A 24,258-nucleotide genomic window follows, 5' to 3' on the forward strand; every position below is an offset into this window, starting at 1 on the left:
CAGCGCCCCCAACTGTCTCCCACCTTCTCCCCCTCCCCCCAGCGCCCCCCAACTGTCCCCCCAGCTTCTCCCCACCCTCTCCCCCAGGGCCCCCTGCTCCCCTCCCCCCAACTGTTGCCCCAGCTTCTCCCCTCCCCCTCCCCCCAGTACCCCCCAACTGTCCCCCACCTGCTCCCCCTCCCCTCCCCCCAACTGTCCCCCCAGCTTCTCCCCTCTTCTCTCCCCACATTGCCCCTCTGCTCCCCTCCTCCTCCCCAGTGTCCCCCAGCACCTCCCCCCAGTCCCCCCCCCCGGTCCCCTCCCACCTCCCCCCAGCATCTCCTGCTCCCCCAACTCCTCCCTTCTCCCAGCGCCCCCCAGCTCCCCTCCCCCTCCCCAGTGCCCTCCCTGCTCCCCCAACTGTACCCCCAGCTTCCCCCTTCCCACCAGCACCACCCCCGCTGTCCTCCCCCCTTCCCCCTCCCCACAATAGTGCAGAGCTGTGCAGGCTCCATGCTTCCGTCAGAGATGGCAGACAGCGAGGAGGGACATGGGATTTAGGGGAAAAGAGGTGCAAAAATGATTGGATACGTACAAAATTATGGGATGGTTAACATTGCATTATGGGAAGTTGTGTGTGTGAACCCCAGAGATATCAAAAGAAAAAGACACTGCCACCTTGTCTGCTCGAGTCGTTTTCCTTTCAGTAGAAGTTGACTTTGAAGCTCCTCAAAATAAGTTCCGCTTGAAATACAAAAAATGAAAATCTGTACTGGGCCAATACGCTATTTCTCTCACACGTTCTCCCACCCCAACGTTTGGAGTCAGGTTTTCATCAGAACTCCTTATGCTAAAGGAGGTAAATTACATTAATACATTTGTCAGGATTAGCCACGGTTTCCTGCCTTACTAAAAAAACCAAGAAAACTTTGTTTTCCAATATAATTGAGGTGATCACATAATTAGTCTCTTACTCTTTAACCCGTAACTTCACCTTTAATTTCCTTTTCATTGATGTAGCCCATAGGGCTAGCCTGCTGGCTTGCTTTATTATAACCTGCTTTTATTTATTGGTTTGCTTTTTGTTTTATTATATTTGGCTTATATTTTTGTATTGGGTTATTCTATTATGTTTGGCTGTAATGCACGGATCCTACCAGCCTGTATGATTAGCTTAAGTAAATTAGCATAAATTTGTCTTGTGACCTTTGGCATAGATAAATGGCCTAATAGTTACCCTTTTAGATTTTGGGGAACTAAACATGTCTATCTAAGACATTTGAGACTTAACAGTAACCACAAGGTACACCACAAAAATATGGAAGTAATGACCAGAAACTGGTTTGAGCAACAGGTTTTGAGAATGAGCTCGTTGGCATTAATAGGTATGAGTGTGCAAGCCTATAGGATAAGTGCATCCCAATATTATGTGGGTGAGGAAATCAGATTTGGGCATGGAAGGTTGGGCACTGGCATGAATATTCAGGAGAGTGCTCAGACCCCAGAAGAGGGCAAACCACCATGTGGAAGCAGCTCTCGCTAGTTTTTTCCAGCTCTTGGCTCTTTCATCATCTTTATTTTTTAAGGGCTTGTCTCCACTTACCGGTGGATCGACACTGTAGCGATTGATCCACCGGGGGTTGATTTAGTGTGTCTTCACTAGACCTGCTAAATCAACCGCTAATTGCTCTCCCGTCGACTCCAGTACTGCACGGGAAAGAGAAGCATAAGGTAAGTCGACAGGAGACTTTCTCCCATTGACCCAACGCAGTGTAGTCACTGCAATAAGTCAACCTCAGTTACGTCAACTCCAGCTACGTTATTCTCATAGCTGGAGTAATGTAATTTAGGTTGACTTAACTCCATAGTGTAGACCTGCCCTTAGTCTCTTACCTGGTAACTTAGCCACTCAACATTTGACCCTTCAGCTCTATTGTTCACCATCACTGTTGAGCGTTGAAGAACCTGGACCATCAGATTCATTTGGCATGCCAGAGACGAGGCTGGTCCTATGTCTCTTACCACTGGGTCCCCAAGGAAGGTGTGAGGATGCTAATCTAGGAAACTTTTAAACAATGGTACCACGTGTACCTCCAACACAGTATTATTTTGGGATCTTCTGCCGTGTGTGTTGGTGGAAGGGGTCTCCTGTGTGAGAATATTTGCATCATGAGAAAAAACACCTCTTGTATTTTCACACTTCTTAATCTTTCAGAGGAGGTAGAGGAGAAGTGATGCAAATGCATAAAATACAACAGAAAAATGAAGGTCTGGTCTGCAGTACAGTCCTATATCGGTATAACGACATTGCTCAGAATTTGAAAAATCCACACCTCTGAGCAACGTAGTTATACTGACCTAACCCCCTGTGATGGGATCCCCGGGGTAAAACCTGGCACTGTGGGACCACTGTGCCTCCTTAACTCTCCTGCCTGGGTTCTCTCACACAATACTATGCCAGTGACAAGCAGCAAACCTTGCCAGGCGCTGTGATCACTCAGCCATTGGCACGTGGAGCCCCGCACCCAGTTAAATTGCATGAATGCTCCCCGAACCACACATGAAAAATACGGAGAGGCACCAGCCAATCACCTCAGCCCCCAGCCTTACACCCCAGAAACTTACCATCTTACACTGCTCAAGACTCCCTTGAACAGTGCAAGCTCATTAATTAATTTGGCACTTCTTCTAAGGAAAGTGGACATGCACCAGCCTGTGTAACCTGAGCAGAGATTCCCCAAAAGCACTTCAACCAAAACCACACTGGTTTAGGTAAAATATAAGAGAGATTTATTAACTACAGACAGATTTAAGTGACTATAAGTAGCAGACATAGAGACCAAAATTAGTTACGTAATAATAAAAATAGAAACATTCTAAATTCTAACTTTAACAGACTAAGCAAGATTTGAATGAAACAGTGTCTCACCCTAATAGACGTTACAGGCAGCTCACAGGTCTCAATACTCAGACTGAACTCCCTTCCAGTCTGGGGCCAATCTCCCTAGTTCAAAGTCTTTGTCCTCCAGACGATCTTCCAGGTGTTGAGACGGAGTAGGGGGAAGAAGCCAAGTGATTATGTTATTTTCCCTCTTTTATACTTTCTTCCGGCTGCTAGAAAGATCCTTGCTGTGACATCAGTTAGGCTGTCCCCATTACGTATGTGCCCTCTCTAAGGAGCCTCTGGGAGAGTGATTCTTCTTAGTGGGCCATCAACGCGTCTGGCCAGCGATAGCTTCTCCTTTGTTGCAACCGAAAGGCTGGCTCTGGGCGTTTCCCAACCTCACAATGTATTTCAGTAACACATACAGCAGTGCTCCACACTTCACATACAATGATCGCACCTACAATTGAAGAAGATATTAAGGTTTAACAGACCAAGACTTTTAAATCGATACCTCCCAAGGCATGCATTGTACAGGACATGTCAATCATATGACAGTGGTGAATAGGGGGATTCCAGTGTGCTTTGAGGGACAGAGTATTGCACGCCCGCTCCCCCCCGCCCATGTGCACATTGCCATATCGGTGGGGGAGCTTCTGCTAGTGACAAAGCTACCGCCTCCTGCGGAGGTGGATTAGCTAAGCTGACGGGAGAGCTCTCAGTTACACCGGTGCAGCTGTGCCGATGCACCATTTGAAGTGTAGACGAGCCCCAAGATGCAAAACCACAGAATCAGAACTCTAAACATTTGTGTGTCCTGCCGTCTGCAGTTGGAGCCCGACATGTTTATTCTCTGATTGGTTACCATCATTACCACAGCATAGTAGTCCTTGTTACCCAATCAGGCAGCCAGTTTGGGATTCACGGGGAGGGAATGTCCCCTGAAGGTGTCTCTCTCTTTGCCTCATGAAACTTTGGATCCAAAGAATGAAGGATGATTGTTCCCATGGCATCTTCTGCGACTGTAATCAGTGACACTGAACTAGGGAGTCGTGTTCGACAATTTTCCTTGGGCCGTTGGTCACCATAGCTTCCTTTACTGGGTGAAAACCAAGAACTCGGCATATACCGTTTCTCCTTCTTTCCGAAGCCTTGGCCTTGGCTTGGGTACATTTACGCTTCTCTGAAGTAGAACCCTTTACCAAACCCCTCAAAATCTCAGCAGTGCTAGTGCAGAAAAGCTTCCTGAAACGTGGCCAGTTTTTCTTTAACTTGGTGGCCCGGGTCTAGGCTAGGAACTAGATCCAGGCCCGCACCAGAATCTCTGTAAGTTACCGGAGTTGGAGTTTCTATTAAAAAATAGCTATTTTTCTGCAGCGATTTAATTGTATACACGTTTGTAGCACCTACAAAGGGTAAATTCAAGAACAACAAAAAAAACCACTTCTATTTCCTCCACATCTGCATCGTAAAGGGCAGCGTTTCCCATAAAATAGTATTAGCTACGAGAGATCTTCTGTAGGGCCTGGGTTACAAATGCTCTGGGAACCAAATACATGAGCATTTTGCCTAGCTCCAACTCACTTACTGTGGAATCCTCTCCCCAGATCATCTGAGACAATATTGACTTAAACCAGCAGTTCTCAAACCGTTTTAAGGGGATCGCCAGGGTCGGCGTTAGACCCCGGACTAAAGGAAAAGCCCCCCTGCCTGGGGTTGAAGCCAAAGCTTGAGGGCTTCAGTCCCCCTGCCGTCAGCAGGACTCGGGCTGCAGCTTCATCTCCCCTGCAAAGCTCAGGCTACTGCCCTGCCACCTGGGGCTGACGCACTTTGGCTTCCGCAGAGGGGATAGGGGTCAGGTAGAAATTTTTGTTGTCAGAAGGGGGTCACGGTGCAATGAAGTTTGAGAACCATGGACTTAAACAATTGAACTCCACTGTGATCATCTGCACTTCCTTCAGTTCGTTGCACAGTTTGGGGTTTGCTGCTGTTCACCATTTCCGAGTGGAGATTTTAAATCACGGCTGTTTCTTTGTTAGGATGTCCAGTAAATGGAAGAGTTCTCTCCTGTTGACAGAACTGCACTTGAACTTTCTCCGTGTCATCATGGAGAGGTGGGGGAAAAAGCAAAGCTAAAGTGAGAGGTAATGACTTTAACAAATGGTCATTTGTCTCAAAGTCTCCAATAAATCTGAGCTCCAGCCTGTCAAACTAAACAAATCTCCAGTTGTGTGACCAAACAGCCTTCGGGAAAGATAGAAACCCACATCACAGAGAGGTAGACGACATGAAAATGCATGCATCCGATGAAGTGGGCTGTAGCCCACGAAAGCTTATGCTCAAATAAATTTGTTAGTCTCTAAGGTGCCACAAGTACTCCTGTTCTTTTTGCAGATACAGACTAATACGGCTACTACTCTGAAACATGAAATTGAAAGTATCAAGTGAAATTTCAGAGGAGGTTACATCTGATGACTCAGAATTAGGACAGGAGGTTCTCCCACCACATTCTCCTCTGGTCCATTCAAACCTGCTTCACTCAGCACTGTCTCATTATTGAGTTATGTCATATACAAAAGTTTTAGCATCCTCATAATGAGAGGAAAAGACAGCCAACCTTCCCACAAGTGGTGTTGCCAATAGATGGAAACTGGAATTTAAACCCCAAATGATCCCACTGTCTTTGGGATCCATTTGAAGTCCCCTTCCAGGTCTTTGACACTTTCATCTCCAGCCATAGCGACTCTGATTTAGGATTAAAGAAGTCAAAACATCATCTCCAAGCACAGACAGCTGAAAACACTGCATCACAGGACACTTTGAGCGGTGGGAGGTTTAGAATGTGATGAAGATAAACTCTGCATGCCTCAGACAGGAGGTAACCGTTCTGGAGTGATGGGGAAGGAGGGAATCTCTCTGAGTCACCCCATCTCCTTCCAGTGTCACAGAGGCAGAAATGACATTTTTTTCCTGCCCCTGCTCGTCATTATATTTAAATATATCATAAATTTAAGAAAAGGTCCAAAAATGCCATTGAGTACACTCCAGAGCAATGTGAGAACTGGGAATGATACAGTTTGTATCATCGGGGATTCTAAAAATAACTGTAGAATAAGAGGAACGGTATAAATGTGATGCTCCTTGTTTCGTGGAAGGAGAGACAAACTCCCATTACTCATGAGATAACGGAGTGGATAGAAAGGACAATCGGGTCCACCCCAAAAAAGGGTGAGCTGTCAAAGGGAAAAATGGGCAACTCGCCTGGACAAGCTGAGGGATAACACTGATGCAAATGGTTCAAACAGCTTTGAAGGTTACTACATGGGAATAGCAAAAGTGTTAAAAGAAAAAAATGTCTGGATAGCCCTAGAGGTTTTTATGGTGTTCAGCTCCCTTGCAGATTCTCTGATAAGGGCTGAGCTCTGAGTGAAACTTTTCCCACACTCACAGTGTTAAAAAGGTCTCTTTCCCGTGTCAAGTCTCTTCTGTCGAGCGAGTTGAGGGCTACGATTGAAGGTTTTCCCACACTCACAGCATTTATAGGATATTTCTCCCATGTGGATTCTCTGATGTGCAGTGAGTAGTGCAGTGAAGCCATTACAAAAATGAATCATGATTAATCACACTGTTAAGAACAGAATACCATGGATTTAAATATTTTTGGATGTTTTCTACATTTTCAAAAATATTAATTTCAGTTACTGTGACAGGTTCCCCCCTGGAGTGCCACCTGGAACTGGGGTACCATTGAGACCCCCTGACCCACTAGCCTGGGTTTCCACTCACTCTGTACTGCTATGACAAGCTGCCAAGCCCTCCAGGCTTCACCCTGCACTTCCACCAGTGCACATACAGGTAGGGACACACCCAGCTGCAGGTACATACACATAGGTTCTTTAACTGGTCCCTGCATGGGAAGGCACAGTTAAGGCACAGTTAAGGCACCTCTCATTTTCTAAGGCACGCACCCCCACCTGGAGGGAAACCCAAAATGATACCACCTTGTGCTCCACAGAGAACTGTACAGCATAAGCTCATGAAATTCACCCCCTCCCTCAATGTGGAGAGGGAATATAGGACAGCTTTCTGCCCCAAGTTATGACTTCCATGCACTGATTTTAGACAAAACAAAAACAAGTTTATTAACTACAGAAGATAGATTTAAAGTGGTTATAAGGGATAGCAAACAGATCAAAGGAGATTACCTAGCAAATACACAAAACACAATCTAAACTTAATATACTAAAGAGATTGGCTATGAGTAGCAAATTCTCACCCTAGATGATGATTTAAGATGGTTGCAGAGATTCTTAAGGGGCCAGCTGCCCTTCCTTGCAGCTTAAAACCCCCATGTATTCCTTTCACAGGCTAGAAACCCTTTAGCCTGGGTCCAGCCCTTCTCCCCCGAGTTCACTCTTTGTTCCTTAGGTGTCTCCAAGAGTCTCTTTGGGTGGGGAGTCAATGAAGAACCCTGATGATGTCACTCCCCTGCCTTAAACATAGGGTCTCTCCCCTGTGTGGATTCTCTCATGTCTAGTGAGCTGTGAACCGCAATTGAAGGCTTTCCCGCACTCACCGCATTTATAGGGCCGCTCCCCGGTGTGGATTCTCTGATGTTTAATAAGGTTTGAGGTGGAAATGAAGCTTTTCCCACACTCACAGCATTCGTAGGGTCTCTCTCCTGTATGGATTCTCTCATGTCTAATAACGTCTGAGCTCCTAGTGAAGGTTTTCCCACACTGAGAGCACTGAAAGGGCCTCTCCCCTGTGTGGATTCTCTCATGTGTAGTAAGATCTGAGCTGTAAGTGAAGGTTTTCCTGCACTCACAGCATTCATAAGGTCTCTCCCCCCTGTGCATTCTCTCATGTCTAGTGAGCTTTGAACTGCAACTGAAGGCTTTCCCACACTCACCGCATTTATAGGGCCTTTCCCCTGTGTGGATTCTCTGATGTTGAATAAGTTTTGAGCTGGAAAGAAAGCTTTTCCCACACTCACAGCATTCATAGGGTCTCTCTCCCGTATGGATTCTCTCATGTCTAGTAAGGTCTGAGCTCCTAGTGAAGGTTTTCCCACACTGAGAGCACTGAAAGGGCCTCTCTCCTGTGTGGATTCTCTCATGGGTAGTAAGATCTGACCTGAGAGCGAAGGTTTTCCCACACTCACTGCATTCATGGGGTCTCTCTCCTGTGTGGATTCTCTCATGTCTAGTGAGCTCTGAGCTGCAATTGAAGGCTTTCCCGCACTGACCACATTCATAAGGCCTCTCCCCTGTGTGGATTCTCTGATGCTGAATAAGGTTTGAGCTGGAAGTGAAGGTTTTCCCACACTCACAGCATTTATAGGGTCTCTCTCCCGTGTGCATTCTCTCATGTCTAATAAGGGATGAGCTCCTAGTGAAGGTTTTCCCACACTGAGAGCACTGAAAGGGCCTCTCCCCCCTGTGCATTCGCTCATGTGTAGTAAGATATGAGCTGAGAGTGAAGGTTTTCCCACACTCCCGGCATTCATAGGGTCTGTCTCCAGTGTGGATTATCTCATGTCTACTGAGCTGTGAACTGCAATTGAAGGCTTTCCCGCACTCACAGCATTCATAGGGTCTCTCCCCCATGTGGATTCTGCGATGTCGAGTGAGGTGTGAGCTGCGATTGAAGGTTTTCCCGCACTCACGGCATTCATAGAGTTTCTCTCCTGTGTGGATTCTGTGATGTGCAATGAGGGCTGAGCAGTCACTGAAGTTTTCCCCACATTCAGTGCATGTGTATTTTTTCTTCCCCCTGAGCGTTTTCTGCTGGGCTGTGGTTTCTTTGTGGTCCTTGTGAGTTCCCCAACAGTAAATAAATGTACTCAATTTCTCCCCTGGCTGTTTTCCCTGCTTTCTCTCTGCTCTGTGCTGAATCTCACAGGCTGTTCCCTGCTCGTGACTTCTGCACATGTTCCTTTTGGATATTTTGGATAATGCTCCGTGCGGTTCCACTTGGTCAGGATCTTCCTGCTGAGGATTCTGCTCCTCGTTCTCACTCACCCTCCCAGCACCTGCTGGGACAGAGAGAGAAACCTCAAACTGGGAGGGAAAAGGGAGGACCAAACCAAAATGAGAGAGATGTCAAAAAACAGGAACTGAATTCCCCTTCATATCCCATCCAGATTCTCAGACAGAAGGGAGGAAGCTCCTGCTAGGTGTCAGTTAGGATCTGTAGGAAGCCATGAGCTATATCTGCCCTGACGATACAACACCTGCTGGAAACAATCCTGAACTGAGAGCTCTCAAGCTCTTTGTAGGGTATCTCAGATTTTTCGCTCAGGCACTTACAGATTCGGAGTTGGTTCAGTGTTTCTCACCTGTGCAGGGATCTCTCAGGATCTCTTTTTCCTCTGATTCCTGGAGGTCTGGGACGCATGGCTTTTCCCCTTGTTCCAGCTGGGAGATCACATCAGGTTTGGAAACTGGAAACCCTGCTCAGATGAAAGAAAACAAAGGAGATCAGGTTAATTCATAAGACTTTGTCATGATAATAATTATTAATTTAAACCCCAGTCCTTAGTAAACCAGTGAAATCCCAGGGCCAGCTCCTCAGGTCCTCAAAGATGCAGAACCCTCTGCTCAAGAGGGATTGAAATACACACATATCTGCTAGGAACACACACAGACACACACTGTGACACACTGTAATCCTGTATTCATTCTTTTGCAAAATTATGATACAGTTTGTACAAAGTATGCCATGTCAGGTATCATCTGGAAACTCATAATATGCTGAACATTATTGTCTTGTTAAACTATGTATGAAAATAGAAACACTACATATATAAAGTGTGACAGAGCTCCTTCTCCACATCAGTGAATTCCATGCTTCCTGTTAGTGGTGGGCTCGGGTATTCCTCTCCCCCTCAGGATTTCCCCATGCCCCTGGGTTTACTGTCCCACAGCTTGCCTGAGCAGGGTTCCTCCCAGCCTTCTTGATGGCAGAAGGGAGAAAGGAGCCTTTTAATCTCTGGTAGGCCCTCCGGGCATGGTAGCAACAGGCCAGATACACAGTCTCTCCCCTCTGGTGGGTTCTCTTCCCTCAAACATCCGGGGCCCGGAAGGGCTGTTTGCCCTGTTGGGTAGGGTTTCCCGCCTGGTGCTTGTCAGCATCTGCACCACTCAGCTCTCCACTAGCATGCCTGCCTCCCACAGCTCCTATCACGTGCTCATATCTGGCGCGAGCGGAGGCTCTTAACAGGTTCTGAAGAACTGAACTTTGGGAGGCGGGGCCCCTGGCTGAAAGGAAACCCAGCCTGTCACAGCATATGGTGAGCAAGAGACATTTGCTGTACATCTGTTTTAGCTTGTTAAGTTAGACGTTAGTTTGCGTTTCATCTTTTATTTCTTTTGTAAGCAATTCTGACTTTTATGCCTCCTTACTGTAGTCACTTAAAATCTTTTCTTTCTGTAGTTAATAGATAAAACAGTAAAACAACTTTATTGTTTGGATTAAAGTGTATGAGAAATGCCACTTGGGATAACAAGCCTGGTGCATGTTATTTTCCATTGATGAAATGACAGAGTTTCTATGACCTTGTACGGTTTAGTAATGTGCTGGAGAGTGCAAGACACACATTTGTGGGGGGAAATCTGGGACTAGAGAATGTGCCGGTATTCCCCTGTGGTGTAATTCATGAGTGGCTGAGTAGTAGCATTCTGTACTGTGTAGCTGGGAGTGAGTTACATGCTGGACAATGTGTGTTAACTGGCCAGGAGTGGCTGTTCTCACAGCAAAGCAGTGTGAAAGGTATACCAGGTTGGAGAACTGATGGGACACAGCTATTCGACAGTCCAGAGTGTACCCTGGGTAATGTCGCAGACACTCATTATCAAAGAGGCTCCTAAAACACACAGAAGGTAAATGAATGTCTCAGAAAGTGAAGACTCCAGACAGCGAGCAAGTCTCCCAGGAACTGCTTCTTGCTGACAGACAGGTCCAGAGACAATAAGAGAGTCCTGGGGAGTCTGGGAACAGTCAGCATAGGCCGATGGGGTTCTGTGCAGTAAGGAACAGGAAGGGCAGGGAGATCACTGAATGCAGGATCTCAGCAGTACTAGATGTCAGGAAAGTGCATACTGCGGCATTAGGGAATCTAGTGAGTCAGGTGTAACGGGAGGGAATATAAAAATCTCTGGATGTGGAGAATGCTGGGAAATTAGCCGCTATAATTCAGGAGTAACATATTCTATTTCCTCTGGAAAAGCAGAATGTGAGAAATAAGAATCAGGCCAGGTGACTTCAGGAATGATGGAGCCCAAGATCCAAGGAGCCTGCAAGGAAGAGAGATTGTGGCTATTGCAGATGGGGTTGGGGGAGCAAGTCTCTCAAGATGTTTCACTACCAACCTAGGCCATTTTCACACGCTGGGGTGCAATCCGGAGCAGTGAGGAGTTGTGTCATCTGTAATCCTGGGTGACTTTCAGTGTTCTGCTGCTGGAGCTCCCGTGTCTGGATGTTCCCAGCCAGCATTCAAGGACGCACTGAGTGTCTGTGAGATAAATAACCCTGGACCAGCAGCTCTGACTCCAGCCGCCTGCTTCTTACACCCCAGGCACATTCTGGCTTCCAGCAGGCTTGGATACACCTGGCAAGAGATAGCAACATCTGAATTTTCCCAAAATCATGTGCTCTGCAATGGCTGCTTTTTCCTGAGGAATTCAGAGGAATAATAAGGATTGCTTGCTCCTCAAAAGAGACAAATGGCCCAGCTCATCACTTCAACTGGAGTTAGCTTTCTCTTGAATTCAAAGACACCACCCAAATTCTTTAAATTAAGAGTAAAACAAGTTTAGTAACAAAAGCATTAAGGTGAGTTTAGGTGTAAAGGAGAAAGTCAGAAATGGTTACAAGCAAGTGAAAGTGAAAAATGCTTTCTGGAGACTAGGACGACTTAACAAAACTAGTCTTGGTTCAAGGTAAGATTCTTACCATACTACTTTCCAGCAAGAGGGCAGAGCACCCCCTTACTCAACGTTAGAGCCTACAAGTCCACTCAGTCCTATTTCTTGTTCAGCTAATCTCTAAGACAAACAAGTTTGTTTATATTTACGGGAGACAATGCTGCCCACTTCTTATTTACGTCACCAGAAAGTGAGAAAAGGCGTTCGCATGGGACTTTTGTAGGCAGCATTGCAAGGTATTTACATGCCAGATATGCTAAACATTGGTATGCCCCTTAATGCTTCAGCCACCATTCCAGAGGACATGCTTCCATGCTGATGACGCTTGTTAAAAAAATGTGTTAATTAAATTTGTGACTGAACTTCTTGGGGGAGAATTGTATTTCTCCGGCTCTGTTTTAGCCACATTCTGCCATATATTTCATGTTATAGTAGTCTCAGATGATGACTCAGCGCATGTTGTTCGTTTTAAGAACACTTTTACTGCAGATTTGACAAAATGCAAAGAAGGTATCAATGTGAGATTTCTAAAGATAGCTACAGCACTCGACCCAAGGTTTAAGAATATGAAGTGCCTTCCAAAATCTGAGAGGGACAAGGTGTGGAGCATGCTTTCAGAAGTCTTAAAAGAGCAACGCTCTGATGCGGAAACTACAGAACCTGAACCACCAAAAAAAAAAAAAAAATCACCCTTCTGCTGGTGGCATCTGACTCAGATAATGAAAATTAACATGTATCGGTCCACACTGCTTTGGATTGTTATCAAGCAGAACTCATCATCAGCAGGGACATGTCCCCTGGAACAGTGGTTGAAGCATGAAGGGACATATGAATCTTTAGCACATCTGGCATGTAAATATCTTGTGATGCTGGCTACAACAGTGCCATGCAAAGACCTGTTCTCACTTTCAGGTGACATTGTGAACAAGAAGCGGGCAGCATTATCTCCTGCAAATGTAAACAAACTCGTTCGTCTGAGTGTCTGAGCGACTGGCTGAACAAGAAATAGGACTGAGTGGACTTGTAGGCTCTAAAGTTTTACATAGTTTTATTTATTTTTGAATGGAGTTATTTTTTGTACATAATTCTACATTTGTAAGTTCAACTTCCATAATAAAGAGATTGCACTACAGTACTTCAAAAATTACTATTTTGTTTTTTACAGTGCAAATATTTGTAATGAGAAATAGTGAGCACTGTATACTTTGTATTCTGCGTTGCAATAGAAATCATTGATTTGAAAATGTAGAAAACATCCAAAAATACTTAAATAAATACTTAAAATTCTATTATTTTTAATAGTCTGATTAATCACAATTAATTTGTTTAATTGCTTGACAGCCCTAATTGGTATCTTAGGCTATATAGACAGTACAGATTACATCGGCATCAATTATGTTACATCTTCCTGAGCGACGTAAGCTACAGTGACGTGTTGGTGTGGACAGCACTATGTCAGTGGGAGAGCTTCTCCTTCCAACACAGCTACTCCTGCTCCTGGGGCCTGGAGTAATTAAGTCGATGGGAGAACTCTCTCCTGTTGGCTTAGAGTGTCAGTAGTGCAGCCATAGCCTTAAAAAGTTTAAAAAAAAGATTTGACACGGAAAGGAAACCATTTCTGTGCTAGTTTCATTTAAATTAGGACGGTTAAAAGCAGCATTTTTCTTCTGCATAATGAAGTTTAAAAGCTGTATTAAGTTGATGTTCGGTTGTAAACATTTGAAAGAAGAACTGTCATGGTTCCTTCCCCACTCTGAACTCTAGGGTACAGATGTGGGGATCTGCATGAAAACCTCCTAAGCTTACTTTTATCAGCTTAGGTTAAACTTCCCCAACGTACAAACTATTTTACCCTTTGCCCCTGGACTTCCACTGCCACCACCAAACTTTATCTGGGTTCCTGAAAAAACGTAGTTTGGACACGTCTTTCCCCCCAAAATCCTCCCAACCCTTGCACCCAACTTCCTGGGGAAGGTTTGGTAAAAATCCTCACCAATTTGCATAGATGACCACAGACCCAAACCCTTGGATCTCAGAACAATGAAAAAGCATCAGTTTTCTTACAAGACGACTTTTAATAGAAGTAAAAAGGAATCACCTCTGTAAAATCAGGATGGTAGATACCTTACAGGGTAATTAGATTCAAAACACAGAGAATCCTTCTAGGCAAAACCTTAAGTTACAAAAAAGACACACAGACAGGAATATTCATTCTATTCAGCACAGCTATTTTCTCAGCCATTTAAAGAAATCATAATCTAACGCATACCTAGCTAGATTACTTACTAAGTTCTAAGACTCCATTCCTGTTCTGTCCCCGGCAAAAGCATCACACAGACAGACACAGACCCTTTGTTTCTCTCCTTCCTCCCAGCTTTTGAAAGTATCTTGTCTCCTCATTGGTCATTTTGGTCAGGTGCCAGCGAGGTTACCTTTAGCTTCTTAACCCTTTACAGGTGAGAGGATTTTTCCTCTGGCCAGGAGGGATTTTAAAGGCGTTTACCCTTCCCTTTATATTTATGACAAGAACCATAATGTTTTGTTCAGAATTACAAACTCCATTCCCCAGGTGTTTGTAACTCTGACGTTCTACTGCACAGGTTACGACTTTAGTGAGTTGGGGTGCTCTGAAAGGTTCATGCCCACTGAAACCAACTCCTTCTTATTTCTTCCAGTCCTCCATTGCATTGCAACTCCCTATAGGACCTACTCCATGGTACATCTCCTTCCCCCTGCCTCCAGACATCCCAGCTCACAGGATCTCTTCACCCCAAACCTCCCCCCAGCACCTCTCTGCTCTCCAACACCCTCCCTCCCCATGCCTGGACCCTCCCAAGGATTGGTATTTATTATTTTTATTACCGTAATGCTCATATCCCCAGCCACTGACCATCATCCCTCTGTGCTGGATGTTCTACAGACACAGAACAAAAACACAATTCCTGCCCCATGGAGCTGACAATCTAAGAATAAGACAAGAGACAGATGGGAACAGACAGGTGGGGGAAGTGTCCCAGTTTGTACACTGAGCCAAATGCTAATGAAGAAATTGTGACATCTTCAAGAGAGGAAATTTACACGAAATAACAAAGAGAAGGATCCTGTTTATGAGGTAAGATAATGGAATGTGGAGATATATTTGGCTGTACAGAGGTACACCCTGCATCCTCCAGCATGGCGGCAAACTGGCAGTGTGATTTGTCTCATGAACAGAAGGTCACAGCCCAGCCTGGCTGTAAAACACTGGAAGGCCTTTGTGTGAGCATTGCTGTAGGACATATGAAAGGCTCTAGGTCTGTACGTCTAGGATCTAGACAGAGTGCTCTGATTGTACTTGATGTGTAACTATTTTTTCCCAAGACTTCTCCTTGCTATCACTGGAATCTCTAGACTTCATTAATTAAACTATGACTTGTTTTCTCTCTACACACATCTCAGACTATGTCTACACGACAGAGCCACAGCTGTACCGCTGTAAGTCTCCCATGTCGCCTCTCTATGCCAACGGCAGAGCTCTCTCCTCTCGGCAGAATGAAACCCCCTACAGGCGGCGGTAGCTATGTCAGCGGGAGAGCGGCTCCCACAAGCATAGCGCTGTCCACACCACTGCTTTTGTGGGGATACTTATGTTGGTCAGGGGTGTGTTTTTTTCACACCCGCCTGACGGAAGTGTTACCGACAAAAGTGCTACTGTAGACATCGTCTAAGTGTTGTGTTAAACTGGAATATCTGTGAATCTGAGTGTACTGTGAGCGTCCAACGGAACAGGGGCTGGACTCTCCAGGGAGACTCTCAGAGGGCTCAGCGGTTCGGGTATGTCTATCGCTTCCCTGCTGAGAATATTTTGAAGTGCTGTCTCCTGCCTTTCACCATATGGACTGAGCTAAACTTAAATCTCTGCAAACCCAGAAAATGAAAAGTAAATGTACACCCCATCCCTGCATTGCCCCTTAACTCTGCTGCTCCCATCCTCATCCCTGCAGCTGGTAAGAGCCACTGGAAATGGTTCTCTAAGGGTAGTGCAAAGATTAACAAACTACCCCAGTCCCTGGGGTATTATCCGTCAGTTCAGGACATCAAGACTGGAATTCTTTCTGAAAATGATTTAGTCAAACAAGGTGTTCAGCTCAGTAACTGAAAGAAATTCTACAGTCTGTGTGATAGAGGAGATCAGCCTAGATGACCTAAACATCCCTTCCGGCCATAATCCCTTCTAGAGTCTATGAATCTAGAATATCTACAAGGAAGACTAAGAATATGCTGTTGTTTGTGTTGTGTTCTCCAGACGGGAATCCCAGCATTTATCCACATCCCCTCCGGCTGTGTGCACTGGGTCAGGTGTAGCTGTAATCGGATGGTGGAGGGAGTAGTTGGAGCAGCTTGGCAGAGCTGTGACTAGTATGCAGAGAGGTGCGTGTGACCCCTGAGGGACCGAGTCTGCCCCATTTCAGTGCTCAGTGTTGTAGGTTGTGTCAGTGAAAGTGCACAAGGGGGAGTTCCTGTCCTGAGGATTGCCAGCACCCTGGTGGGATACACGCTAGTGGTCTCCAGGGCTTAGTGAGGGGCAAGTGAAGGCAACGACTCAGAAGGAAACCTCATGGTGAGGGTAAGGGAGTGGGATCACTTTGCAACTCGGAGCTGGTCTGGGTGGAGTAGGCTCGGGGTTCGAGTGAGGGGCAGGGGTAGGAAGCTTCTGTTCATTATGTGGGACCCAACCCCCCGTTTTACCTGAGCAAACAGGAGATATTTGACATTCTGCTGTAGTTCTCCTGTGCTCTGTTCCCACAGTGTTGTGTAGCAGGGGAAGACACAGTGCTACCGTGTGTCATTGGCATGTTGGGGTGATGCTGAGACAGGGCTGTGTAATGGTTACATTGTAGGGGTGACATGCACCTTAATTAGTCACTTCCCCTTCTAGTAACCATGGGCACAGGAATCCTTACCCAGCGAGGTCACATTCTCGTAGTTCTCCTGCATGACGTCTCTGTAGAGGGCTCTCTGAGCGGGGTCCAGCAGGGCCCCCTCTTCCTCGGTGAAATACACAGCCACCTCCTCGAAGGTCACCGGCCCCTGAAAGAGCAAGAGCCCCACACTCAGTGCCTCCTGCCCCAGTCATAGAATCATAGAATCTCAGGGTTGGACGGGACCTCAGGAGGTATCTAGTCCAACCCCCTGCTCAAAGCAGGGCCAATCCCCAATTTTTGCCCTGGATCCCTAAATGGCCCCCTCAAGGATTGAACTCACAGCCCGGGGTTTAGCAGGCCAATGCTCAAACCACTGAGCTATCCCTCCCCCTGCGAAACAACAAATGATTCGCACAGCTCTATTGGTATAAACGGTCCATGGTGGGAACAGGCCTAATTTCTGCTCTGAGGCTCTAGAAAAGTTTGATTGGTTCCATATGTGTTGAAGAGAAACATCTTCTGCTGACTGGGAATTGAACACAGGCTGCAGCACTGAGAGCACCAAATCCTAACCACTAGACCACCAGGGAAGTAAAACATCATATCCCTGCATTGGCCGGGAATCGAACCCGAGTCAACTGCTTGGAAGGCAGCTATGCTCACCGCTATACCCCCCCCAGAGGCATTGGTGGTGTCTCCTATGTGCCACTTATACCAAATGACTCACCCCCACATCTAAAGAGAGCACAGCAAAATAACCCCACTATTCGTGGGGGAAAGGAGACAGCCAAATGAAAGCTCTGGATGGTTCGTTATCAACAGAGTCCCACCCCCACACCACTCAGAGCATCCAGGAAACACCAGGGTGAGGGGCGAAGAGAGAGCCCCTCCTCTCTCCCAGCAGATCCATCACACACCTACTAGGCACAGACGGATACAGGAGATGGAGCCCCTAGCAGGGTCCAGGGCGAGCTCCCTGGTAGGAAGCCCAACACCCTCCTCCTTGTGAGGAGCTGGATATGAGGGGAGAGACATGTCTCCTGTGCCACACCTGGGGGTGCCCCCTTCATATCTCATAGTAGCTGGTGGTTAGTCAGGTCGGGCTTCAGCACTGGGAGTCTGGTTCTTCTTCCTAACCCCAGCTAGGTGTGTTGTTTCCTGTTCCACAAATTAGGGCGTTTCCACCTCCAAACCCCACGCGTCTGTGCGGTGAGACCCAGCGCAATGCTGGCCAGAAGAACTCCAGAGCTCACCTCTGGAGCCAGGACAGGATACACGGGGCTGGTCTCAGAGCACGGACAGGACCAGCTGGTTGAGCATCAGTGTCCCTCCCATAGGGAAAGGCACCGGAGCAGTCACGTCCACCTCCGCAGCCGCTCAGAGAAGGGTGGGGAAGGGGAGACACGAAACTGTCCCCTGAGGATCGTCCAAGGGAAGGGGAAACGAGACGACCCCAGGGGCGGCAGCAGTATGAGAGGTGGCCGGGAGAGAGTCGGAGAATACGGCAGGGGCAGGGGCAGGAGCAGGACTGGGAGTGGGAACGGGATCAGGAGCAGAGGCAGAAGTGGGGTCAGTGTCCCTAGGGTACAGCACCTTTCGACTGGGTTCAGGGGCTAAGGGTACAGGGAGAGAAAGGGGGCCCTCAGTAACGCACGGTGTGGGGCAGGATGGCATCTGCAATTGGCCCCCAGCTGGGAGGAAAGGCAGCAGTCGGCCTCAAGAGGGGGTGCACCCAGGGGCTCGGGGCCCGCGCTCTCGGCACTGCCCATCGCCACAAGGGAACTGGCGGGCGCGGGCGAGGTGCTGTCTGTGGCTGGGCAGATGGACGAGCCCAGGAACACCCCAGGGTCGAGAGTGGAGGCAGTGGCCTGCGGTAGGGGAGGGAAAGGAGGCGGCAGCGGGACAAATCCACTGCCCAGACTGAGGCCCTCTGGCAAGGGGTCGTCCTCCCGCTGGGTGACCGGGGTCAGACCCAGGGCCTCGATTTCCTGACAACTGGAGTGAAAATCTCCCCCGCCACCCCAGAGTTCTCCCCCCCAGCAACGGAGGCAACAATTGCCTCAGCGCCGAGGGGGGCACAGATGACGAGGGGGCGGGAGGGGCTCCATCCGAGGCCCCCTCAGGGAGCGACTCCAGGCGGAGGGCGGTGCCGTTCCCCACAGCATCCTCAGCTGGCTCCACCTGTGGGCCCTCTCGGGGGGTGCGGACGGCTCGGCAGTCGCAGCCCCCCTCGGTCTTGCGGGGGGCCTCCTCCCCCTCCGTGTCAAGGGCGGTGGTGAGCCCATGCCTTCCGTTTGACGCATTCCCCTCTCTCAGCACCCAGCCCCACAAGGTGGAGGCAGAGGGCTGACTAACAGGGGCCGAGCCGGGGGGACAATGAGGGGAAGAGATACCTCCCGCTGTGGTGGGCCCTCTCCCATGCCCGGCAGCAGCCCTGCTGTCCTCTCCTCCAGGGGCCCCACCAGACTGTGTCTGACGGAGGTGGGGCCCACCCCCCCGTCTGGGCACCACCCCAGTCTCTCCGGACATGCCCGTCACCTGGCAGAGGTAGCACCGGGCCTCCTCCGAAGAGTAAAGCACCTGGCAATGGGCCCCCTGGGGGGACCCCAGAAAGGACCCCTCTAGCGCCTCCAGCAGGTGGACCTGGACCTGCCAGCGGAAGGACAGGACGTGACAGAGGGCGGGGTCCTTACAGCCCAGGGGGAGGGGGCTGATGAGAGAAAGGGGTTTCCGCAGGGTGGAGAGGAAGGGCAGCAGGGGGTAGGGTGGGACTGGAGGTAAAAAGCACCCGCACACCCAGTGGTGAGCTGGAGCCGGTTCGCGCGAACTGGTTGTTAAATTTTGAAGCAGTTTTTAGAACCGGCTGTTAACCCGCTTCCCTGCCGGGGGCGCGGAGGCTCTGATGGGCTCTGGCTGGGAAGCGATGTGATTCCTCCTCCGGCCGCCGGGGGCGCTGCGCTGCGGGAGCCACGTGGGCTGCCCCCTGGCCCTGGGCACGAGCCCTGGGCACGAGCTGCTGCTCCCCCTCCCCCTCCCCCTGGGGCTCCCGCTGCTGCCTGGTGGGTCCCCGGCTGCTCTGCTGGGCCTGGGCTGCGTCCTGCTGCTCTCCCCGTGAGCGCCCGCCACCCTGCCCGCAGCCAGCCCCCGCCTCCCGCCACCCCCGCACCCACTGCCCGCAGCCAGCCCCCGCACCCCCTGCCCGCAGCCACCCCCCGCGCCCCCTGCCCGCAGCCAGCCCCCGCCTCCAGCCACCCCCCGCACCCCCTGCCCGCAGCCAGCCCCCGCCTCCAGCCACCCCCGCACCCCCTGCCCTGCCCGCAGCCAGCCCCCGCCTCCCGCCACCCCCGCACCCACTGCCTGCAGCCACCCCCACAACCCCTGCACCCCCTGCCCGCAGCCAGCCCCCGCCTCCAGCCACCCCCGCACCCCCTGCCCTGCCCGCAGCCAGCCCCCGCCTCCCGCCACCCCCGCACCCCCTGCCCGCAGCCAGCCCCCGCCTCCCGCCACCCCCGCACCCCCTGCCCGCAGCCAGCCCCCGCACCCCCTGCCCGCAGCCAGCCCCCGCCTCCAGCCACCCCCCGCGCCCCCTGCTCGCAGCCAGCCCCCGCCTCCCGCCACCCCCGCACCCCCTGCCCTGCCCGCAGCCAGCCCCCACCTCCAGCCACCCCCGCACCCCCTGCCCGCAGCCAGCCCCCGCCTCCCGCCACCCCCGCACCCCCTGCCCTGCCCGCAGCCAGCCCCCGCACCCCCTGCCCGCAGCCAGCCCCCGCCTCCAGCCACCCCCGCACCCACTGCCCGCAGCCAGCCCCTGCACCCCCTGCCCGCAGCCAGCCCCCGCCTCCAGCCACCCCCGCACCCCGTGCCCTGCCCGCAGCCAGCCCCCGCCTCCAGCCACCCCCGCACCCCCTGCCCGCAGCCAGCCCCCGCCTCCCGCCACCCCCGCACCCCCTGCCCTGCCCGCAGCCAGCCCCCGCACCCCCTGCCCGCAGCCAGCCCCCGCCTCCAGCCACCCCCGCACCCACTGCCCGCAGCCAGCCCCTGCACCCCCTGCCCGCAGCCAGCCCCCGCCTCCAGCCACCCCCGCACCCCCTGCCCTGCCCACAGCCAGCCCCTGCCTCCAGCCACCCCCGCACCCACTGCCCGCAGCCAGCCCCCGCCTCCAGCCACCCCCCGCAGCCCCTGCCCGCAGCCAGCCCCCGCCTCCAGCCACCCCCGCACCCCCTGCCCTGCAGCCAGCCCCCGCCTCCAGCCACCCCCTGCAACCTCTGCCAGCAGCCAGCCCCCGCCTCCAGCCACCCCCTGCACCCTCTGCCCGCAGCCAGCCCCCGCCTCCAGCCACCCCCTGCACCCTCTGCCCGCAGCCACCCCCACACCCCCTGCCCTGCAGCCAGCCCCTGCCTCCAGCCACCCCCGCACCCCCTGCCCTGCCCGCAGCCAGCCCCCGCCTCCAGCCACCCCCGCACCCCCTGCCCTGCCCGCAGCCAACCCCCGCCTCCAGCCACCCCCTGCACCCTCTGCCCACAGCCACCCCCACACCCCCCTGCCCTGCAGCCAGCCCCTGCCTCCAGCCACCCCCGCACCCCCTGCCCTGCCCGCAGCCAGCCCCCGCCTCCAGCCACCCCCGCACCCCCTGCCCTGCCCGCAGCCAGCCCCCGCCTCCAGCCACCCCCTGCAACCTCTGCCCGCAGCCAGCCCCCGCCTCCAGCCACCCCCGCACCCCCTGCCAGCAGCCAGCCCCCGCCTCCAGCCACCCCCTGCACCCTCTGCCCGCAGCCACCCCCGCACACCCTGCCCTGCCCGCAGCCAGCCCCCGCCTCCAGCCACCCCCTGCACCCTCTGCCCGCAGCCAGCCCCGCACCCCCTGCCCTGCCCGCAGCCAGCCCCCGCCTCCAGCCACCCCCGCACCCCCTGCCCTGCCCGCAGCCAGCCCCCGCCTCCAGCCACCCCCCTGCACCCCCTGCCCGCAGCCAGCCCCCGCCTCCAGCCACCCCCCTGCACCCCCTGCCCGCAGCCAGCCCCCGCCTCCAGCCACCCCCCGCACCCCCTGCCCGCAGCCAGGCCCCGCCTCCAGCCACCCCCTGCACCCTCTGCCCGCAGCCACCCCCGCACCCCCTGCCCTGCCCGCAGCCAGCCCCCGCCTCCAGCCACCCCCCGCACCCTCTGCCCGCAGCCAGGCCCCGCCTCCAGCCACCCCCTGCACCCTCTGCCCTGCCCGCAGCCAGCCCCCGCCTCCAGCCACCCCCTGCAGCCTCTGCCCGCAGCCAGCCACGCACCCCCTGCCCTGCCCGCAGCCAGCCCCCGCCTCCAGCCACCCCCGCACCCCCTGCCCTGCCCGCAGCCAGCCCCCGCCTCCAGCCACCCCCGCACCCCCTGCCCACAGCCAGCCTCTGCCACACCCCCTGCCTGAGGATCAGAACCCATATACTGACTGGGGTTCTTGCCTGTTAGGGAGGTCGGGACACTGACACCTGGACTGTTAATTCCCCTGAGACTAGGCAGTGATCCCGAGGACGTGGTGAGGACTCCCTCCGACCCAGACGGAGAGGGACGATTCCACCACCACTGCAGTCTGTTCCTAGAATCTAGGCCACTCATTAAACAAATCCCAGCAGGTTTGTCACACCCCGTCCTCCTCCCTTCCTCCACCCTGTGTATTTCCTGTCCGGCTCCAACCTCCAAACCAGACGGGGCAAAGCTTCCCACCTCCTGTGTATTTCCTGTCCCGCTCCAACCTCCAAACCAGACAGGGCAAAGCTTCCCACCTCCTGTGTACTTACTGTCCCTCTCCCTCCTGCAGGAGCCCATCAGCAACCCCCCGATAATCCCTACCTGAGCTGGCTCCTCTGCAGCCATTTCTCTCCCCTGTCCCATGGGAGGACGGGATCAGCCGGAGGGAAACGTGGGCGTCATTCTGCAGCCTGGCAGGGCGAGAAGGGCCGTTGTGCAGGTTTAGGAACGGGCTTTAGTTCATTTCATATCACGCTTCCCCCAGGCCCTTTCCCTGCAGACAGACAGCCTAGATTCTGCCATGCTGGGAAAATGCTTGTTCTCTGTATTACAGTGTAGACCTGGCCCCTCCTGCCAGGCTAAGCTCACAGAGACATTTTTAAGCCCCCCCAGTAACAAAGTGTCTGAACAGAATGCTAGAAAAGAGCAGAAAGAAAGGAGTCACTTTGGGGGAGTGCCTCTGACACTGATCCCCGAGGAGGGGCACACCCCAGCAGGAGGAATGTGGAGTCAGGAACTGGCTTTTGCTCTCTCTGATCCTCACCTTGTCCACAGCAAAGTGATTCTGCCCAGGGATGCTGCAATACATGTGACTGGGCAGATCAGAGATCTCTCCCCACTCATTTCTCCCACTGCCCCTTTCAGTCACATTCTTCTTTCCCCTTCTATCTCCTTTCCCATGTCCCCTCTCCCTGCCCCTGTGGCTCGGAAAGTCCCATCCCTGGGATGTTTACTCTCCCACGGCTGGATTTTTTCCTGGAAATGGCTAATGGGAGGAGAAATGAGGAGAAGCTATTTGGCGTGAAAGTGACTCTGCCTAATCCCCAGCACTTTCCCTGCGGGTCTCACACTTTTCTGGAATCTCTGGCTAAAAGTTTACTATTAGCAGAGACTAGGGCTGCCCCCAGGGGCTAGTACCAGCTGGAGAAAGTCAATTCCCAGCTCCCGCTCTGCGCGCGCACACACAAAAACAAAAATGTGGTCTCCCAGATCACAATGGAGGCTGCAGCCTCTGACCCAGGAAGCTGAATCCTAATATCCAGGAGAGAGAGTCTGAGCAGCCTTCCCTCTTTTAGCAACAACCAGAGCTCTGTGGTAAGAGCAGCAAATTAAACCACCTCCCCAGAGGGACAGTTGTTCATGTCACTCCTTGTCTTTCCTTGCAGTGACTCCGGATTAACACTGGTCTCAATGACACCAGAAGCACAGTTCAGAAAGGATGAGGCCAGAATCCCCTTCAACAGATCACTAGGTGCAAGTGCTAATCCCCTTCCCTCCTCCCTCACCCCTAAGATGTAGGACAAGGACTCGGGGTAAGAATTTTCCCTACAGAACCTGAAGTTCCTGCAGTTTTCCAGAGGGAAGAGAAGAAAAAAATCTGTTGGTGGTTTCACCTCACCGTGTTTGATAAGTGGATAGAAAGTTACCACCCTCCTCGCCCCGCTGGCCAGTCGCCCAAAGAGGGATTTGGTGGGTATTAAATATGTGGCTGGTCTCGTTCATCGGCAAACCTTTTAACAGAGATAACGGGGGGGACAAACGAGTCTCAACGGAGAGGGGGAAGACGATCACTGGGCAGCTTACCCCCCTGCGATCTCCAGGACGGAGAAGGACTCAGGCCCACGGGTCCCCTCCAAGGAAGGAGACGCTGCTGGGGTTTAGAGACCTGGGGAAGAGCCCCGAACCCGAGACGATTTTCAACTGATGTTGGATGATGACCTGGAACGAGGCCAAAGCTGGGAGGCGAGACCCGCGGTCAGACAAGGCCGGGGAACCGGCGGGATTTCTGAGAGGAGGTCAAGTCGGAGCGCGTGTCCCTGCAATGATGGACTCGGGG

The 24,258-nt window shown here is 52.0% G+C and overlaps 1 protein-coding gene across 1 annotated transcript in view; it reads right to left on the reverse strand.

The window, feature by feature from the left end:
• Positions 1-6,979: 6,979 nt before the first annotated feature.
• The window catches only part of LOC125628519 (uncharacterized), a 67,199-nt gene continuing 49,920 nt past the window's right edge, over positions 6,980-24,258 (reverse strand). Inside the window, exons 11-16 of the mRNA XM_075123803.1 lie at positions 19,233-19,343; positions 18,427-18,562; positions 17,616-17,707; positions 16,734-16,857; positions 9,204-9,317; positions 6,980-8,900 (exon numbers count right to left, since the gene is read on the reverse strand). Of these exons, the coding sequence (XP_074979904.1) occupies positions 7,357-8,900; positions 9,204-9,317; positions 16,734-16,857; positions 17,616-17,707; positions 18,427-18,562; positions 19,233-19,343 (2,121 nt within the window). The 3' untranslated portion in view covers positions 6,980-7,356. The remainder of the gene's footprint in view (positions 8,901-9,203; positions 9,318-16,733; positions 16,858-17,615; positions 17,708-18,426; positions 18,563-19,232; positions 19,344-24,258) is intronic.

The sequence above is a fragment of the Caretta caretta genome, chromosome 28 (genome assembly GCF_965140235.1).
Source record: "Caretta caretta isolate rCarCar2 chromosome 28, rCarCar1.hap1, whole genome shotgun sequence".
Classification (NCBI taxonomy): domain Eukaryota; kingdom Metazoa; phylum Chordata; order Testudines; family Cheloniidae; genus Caretta; species Caretta caretta.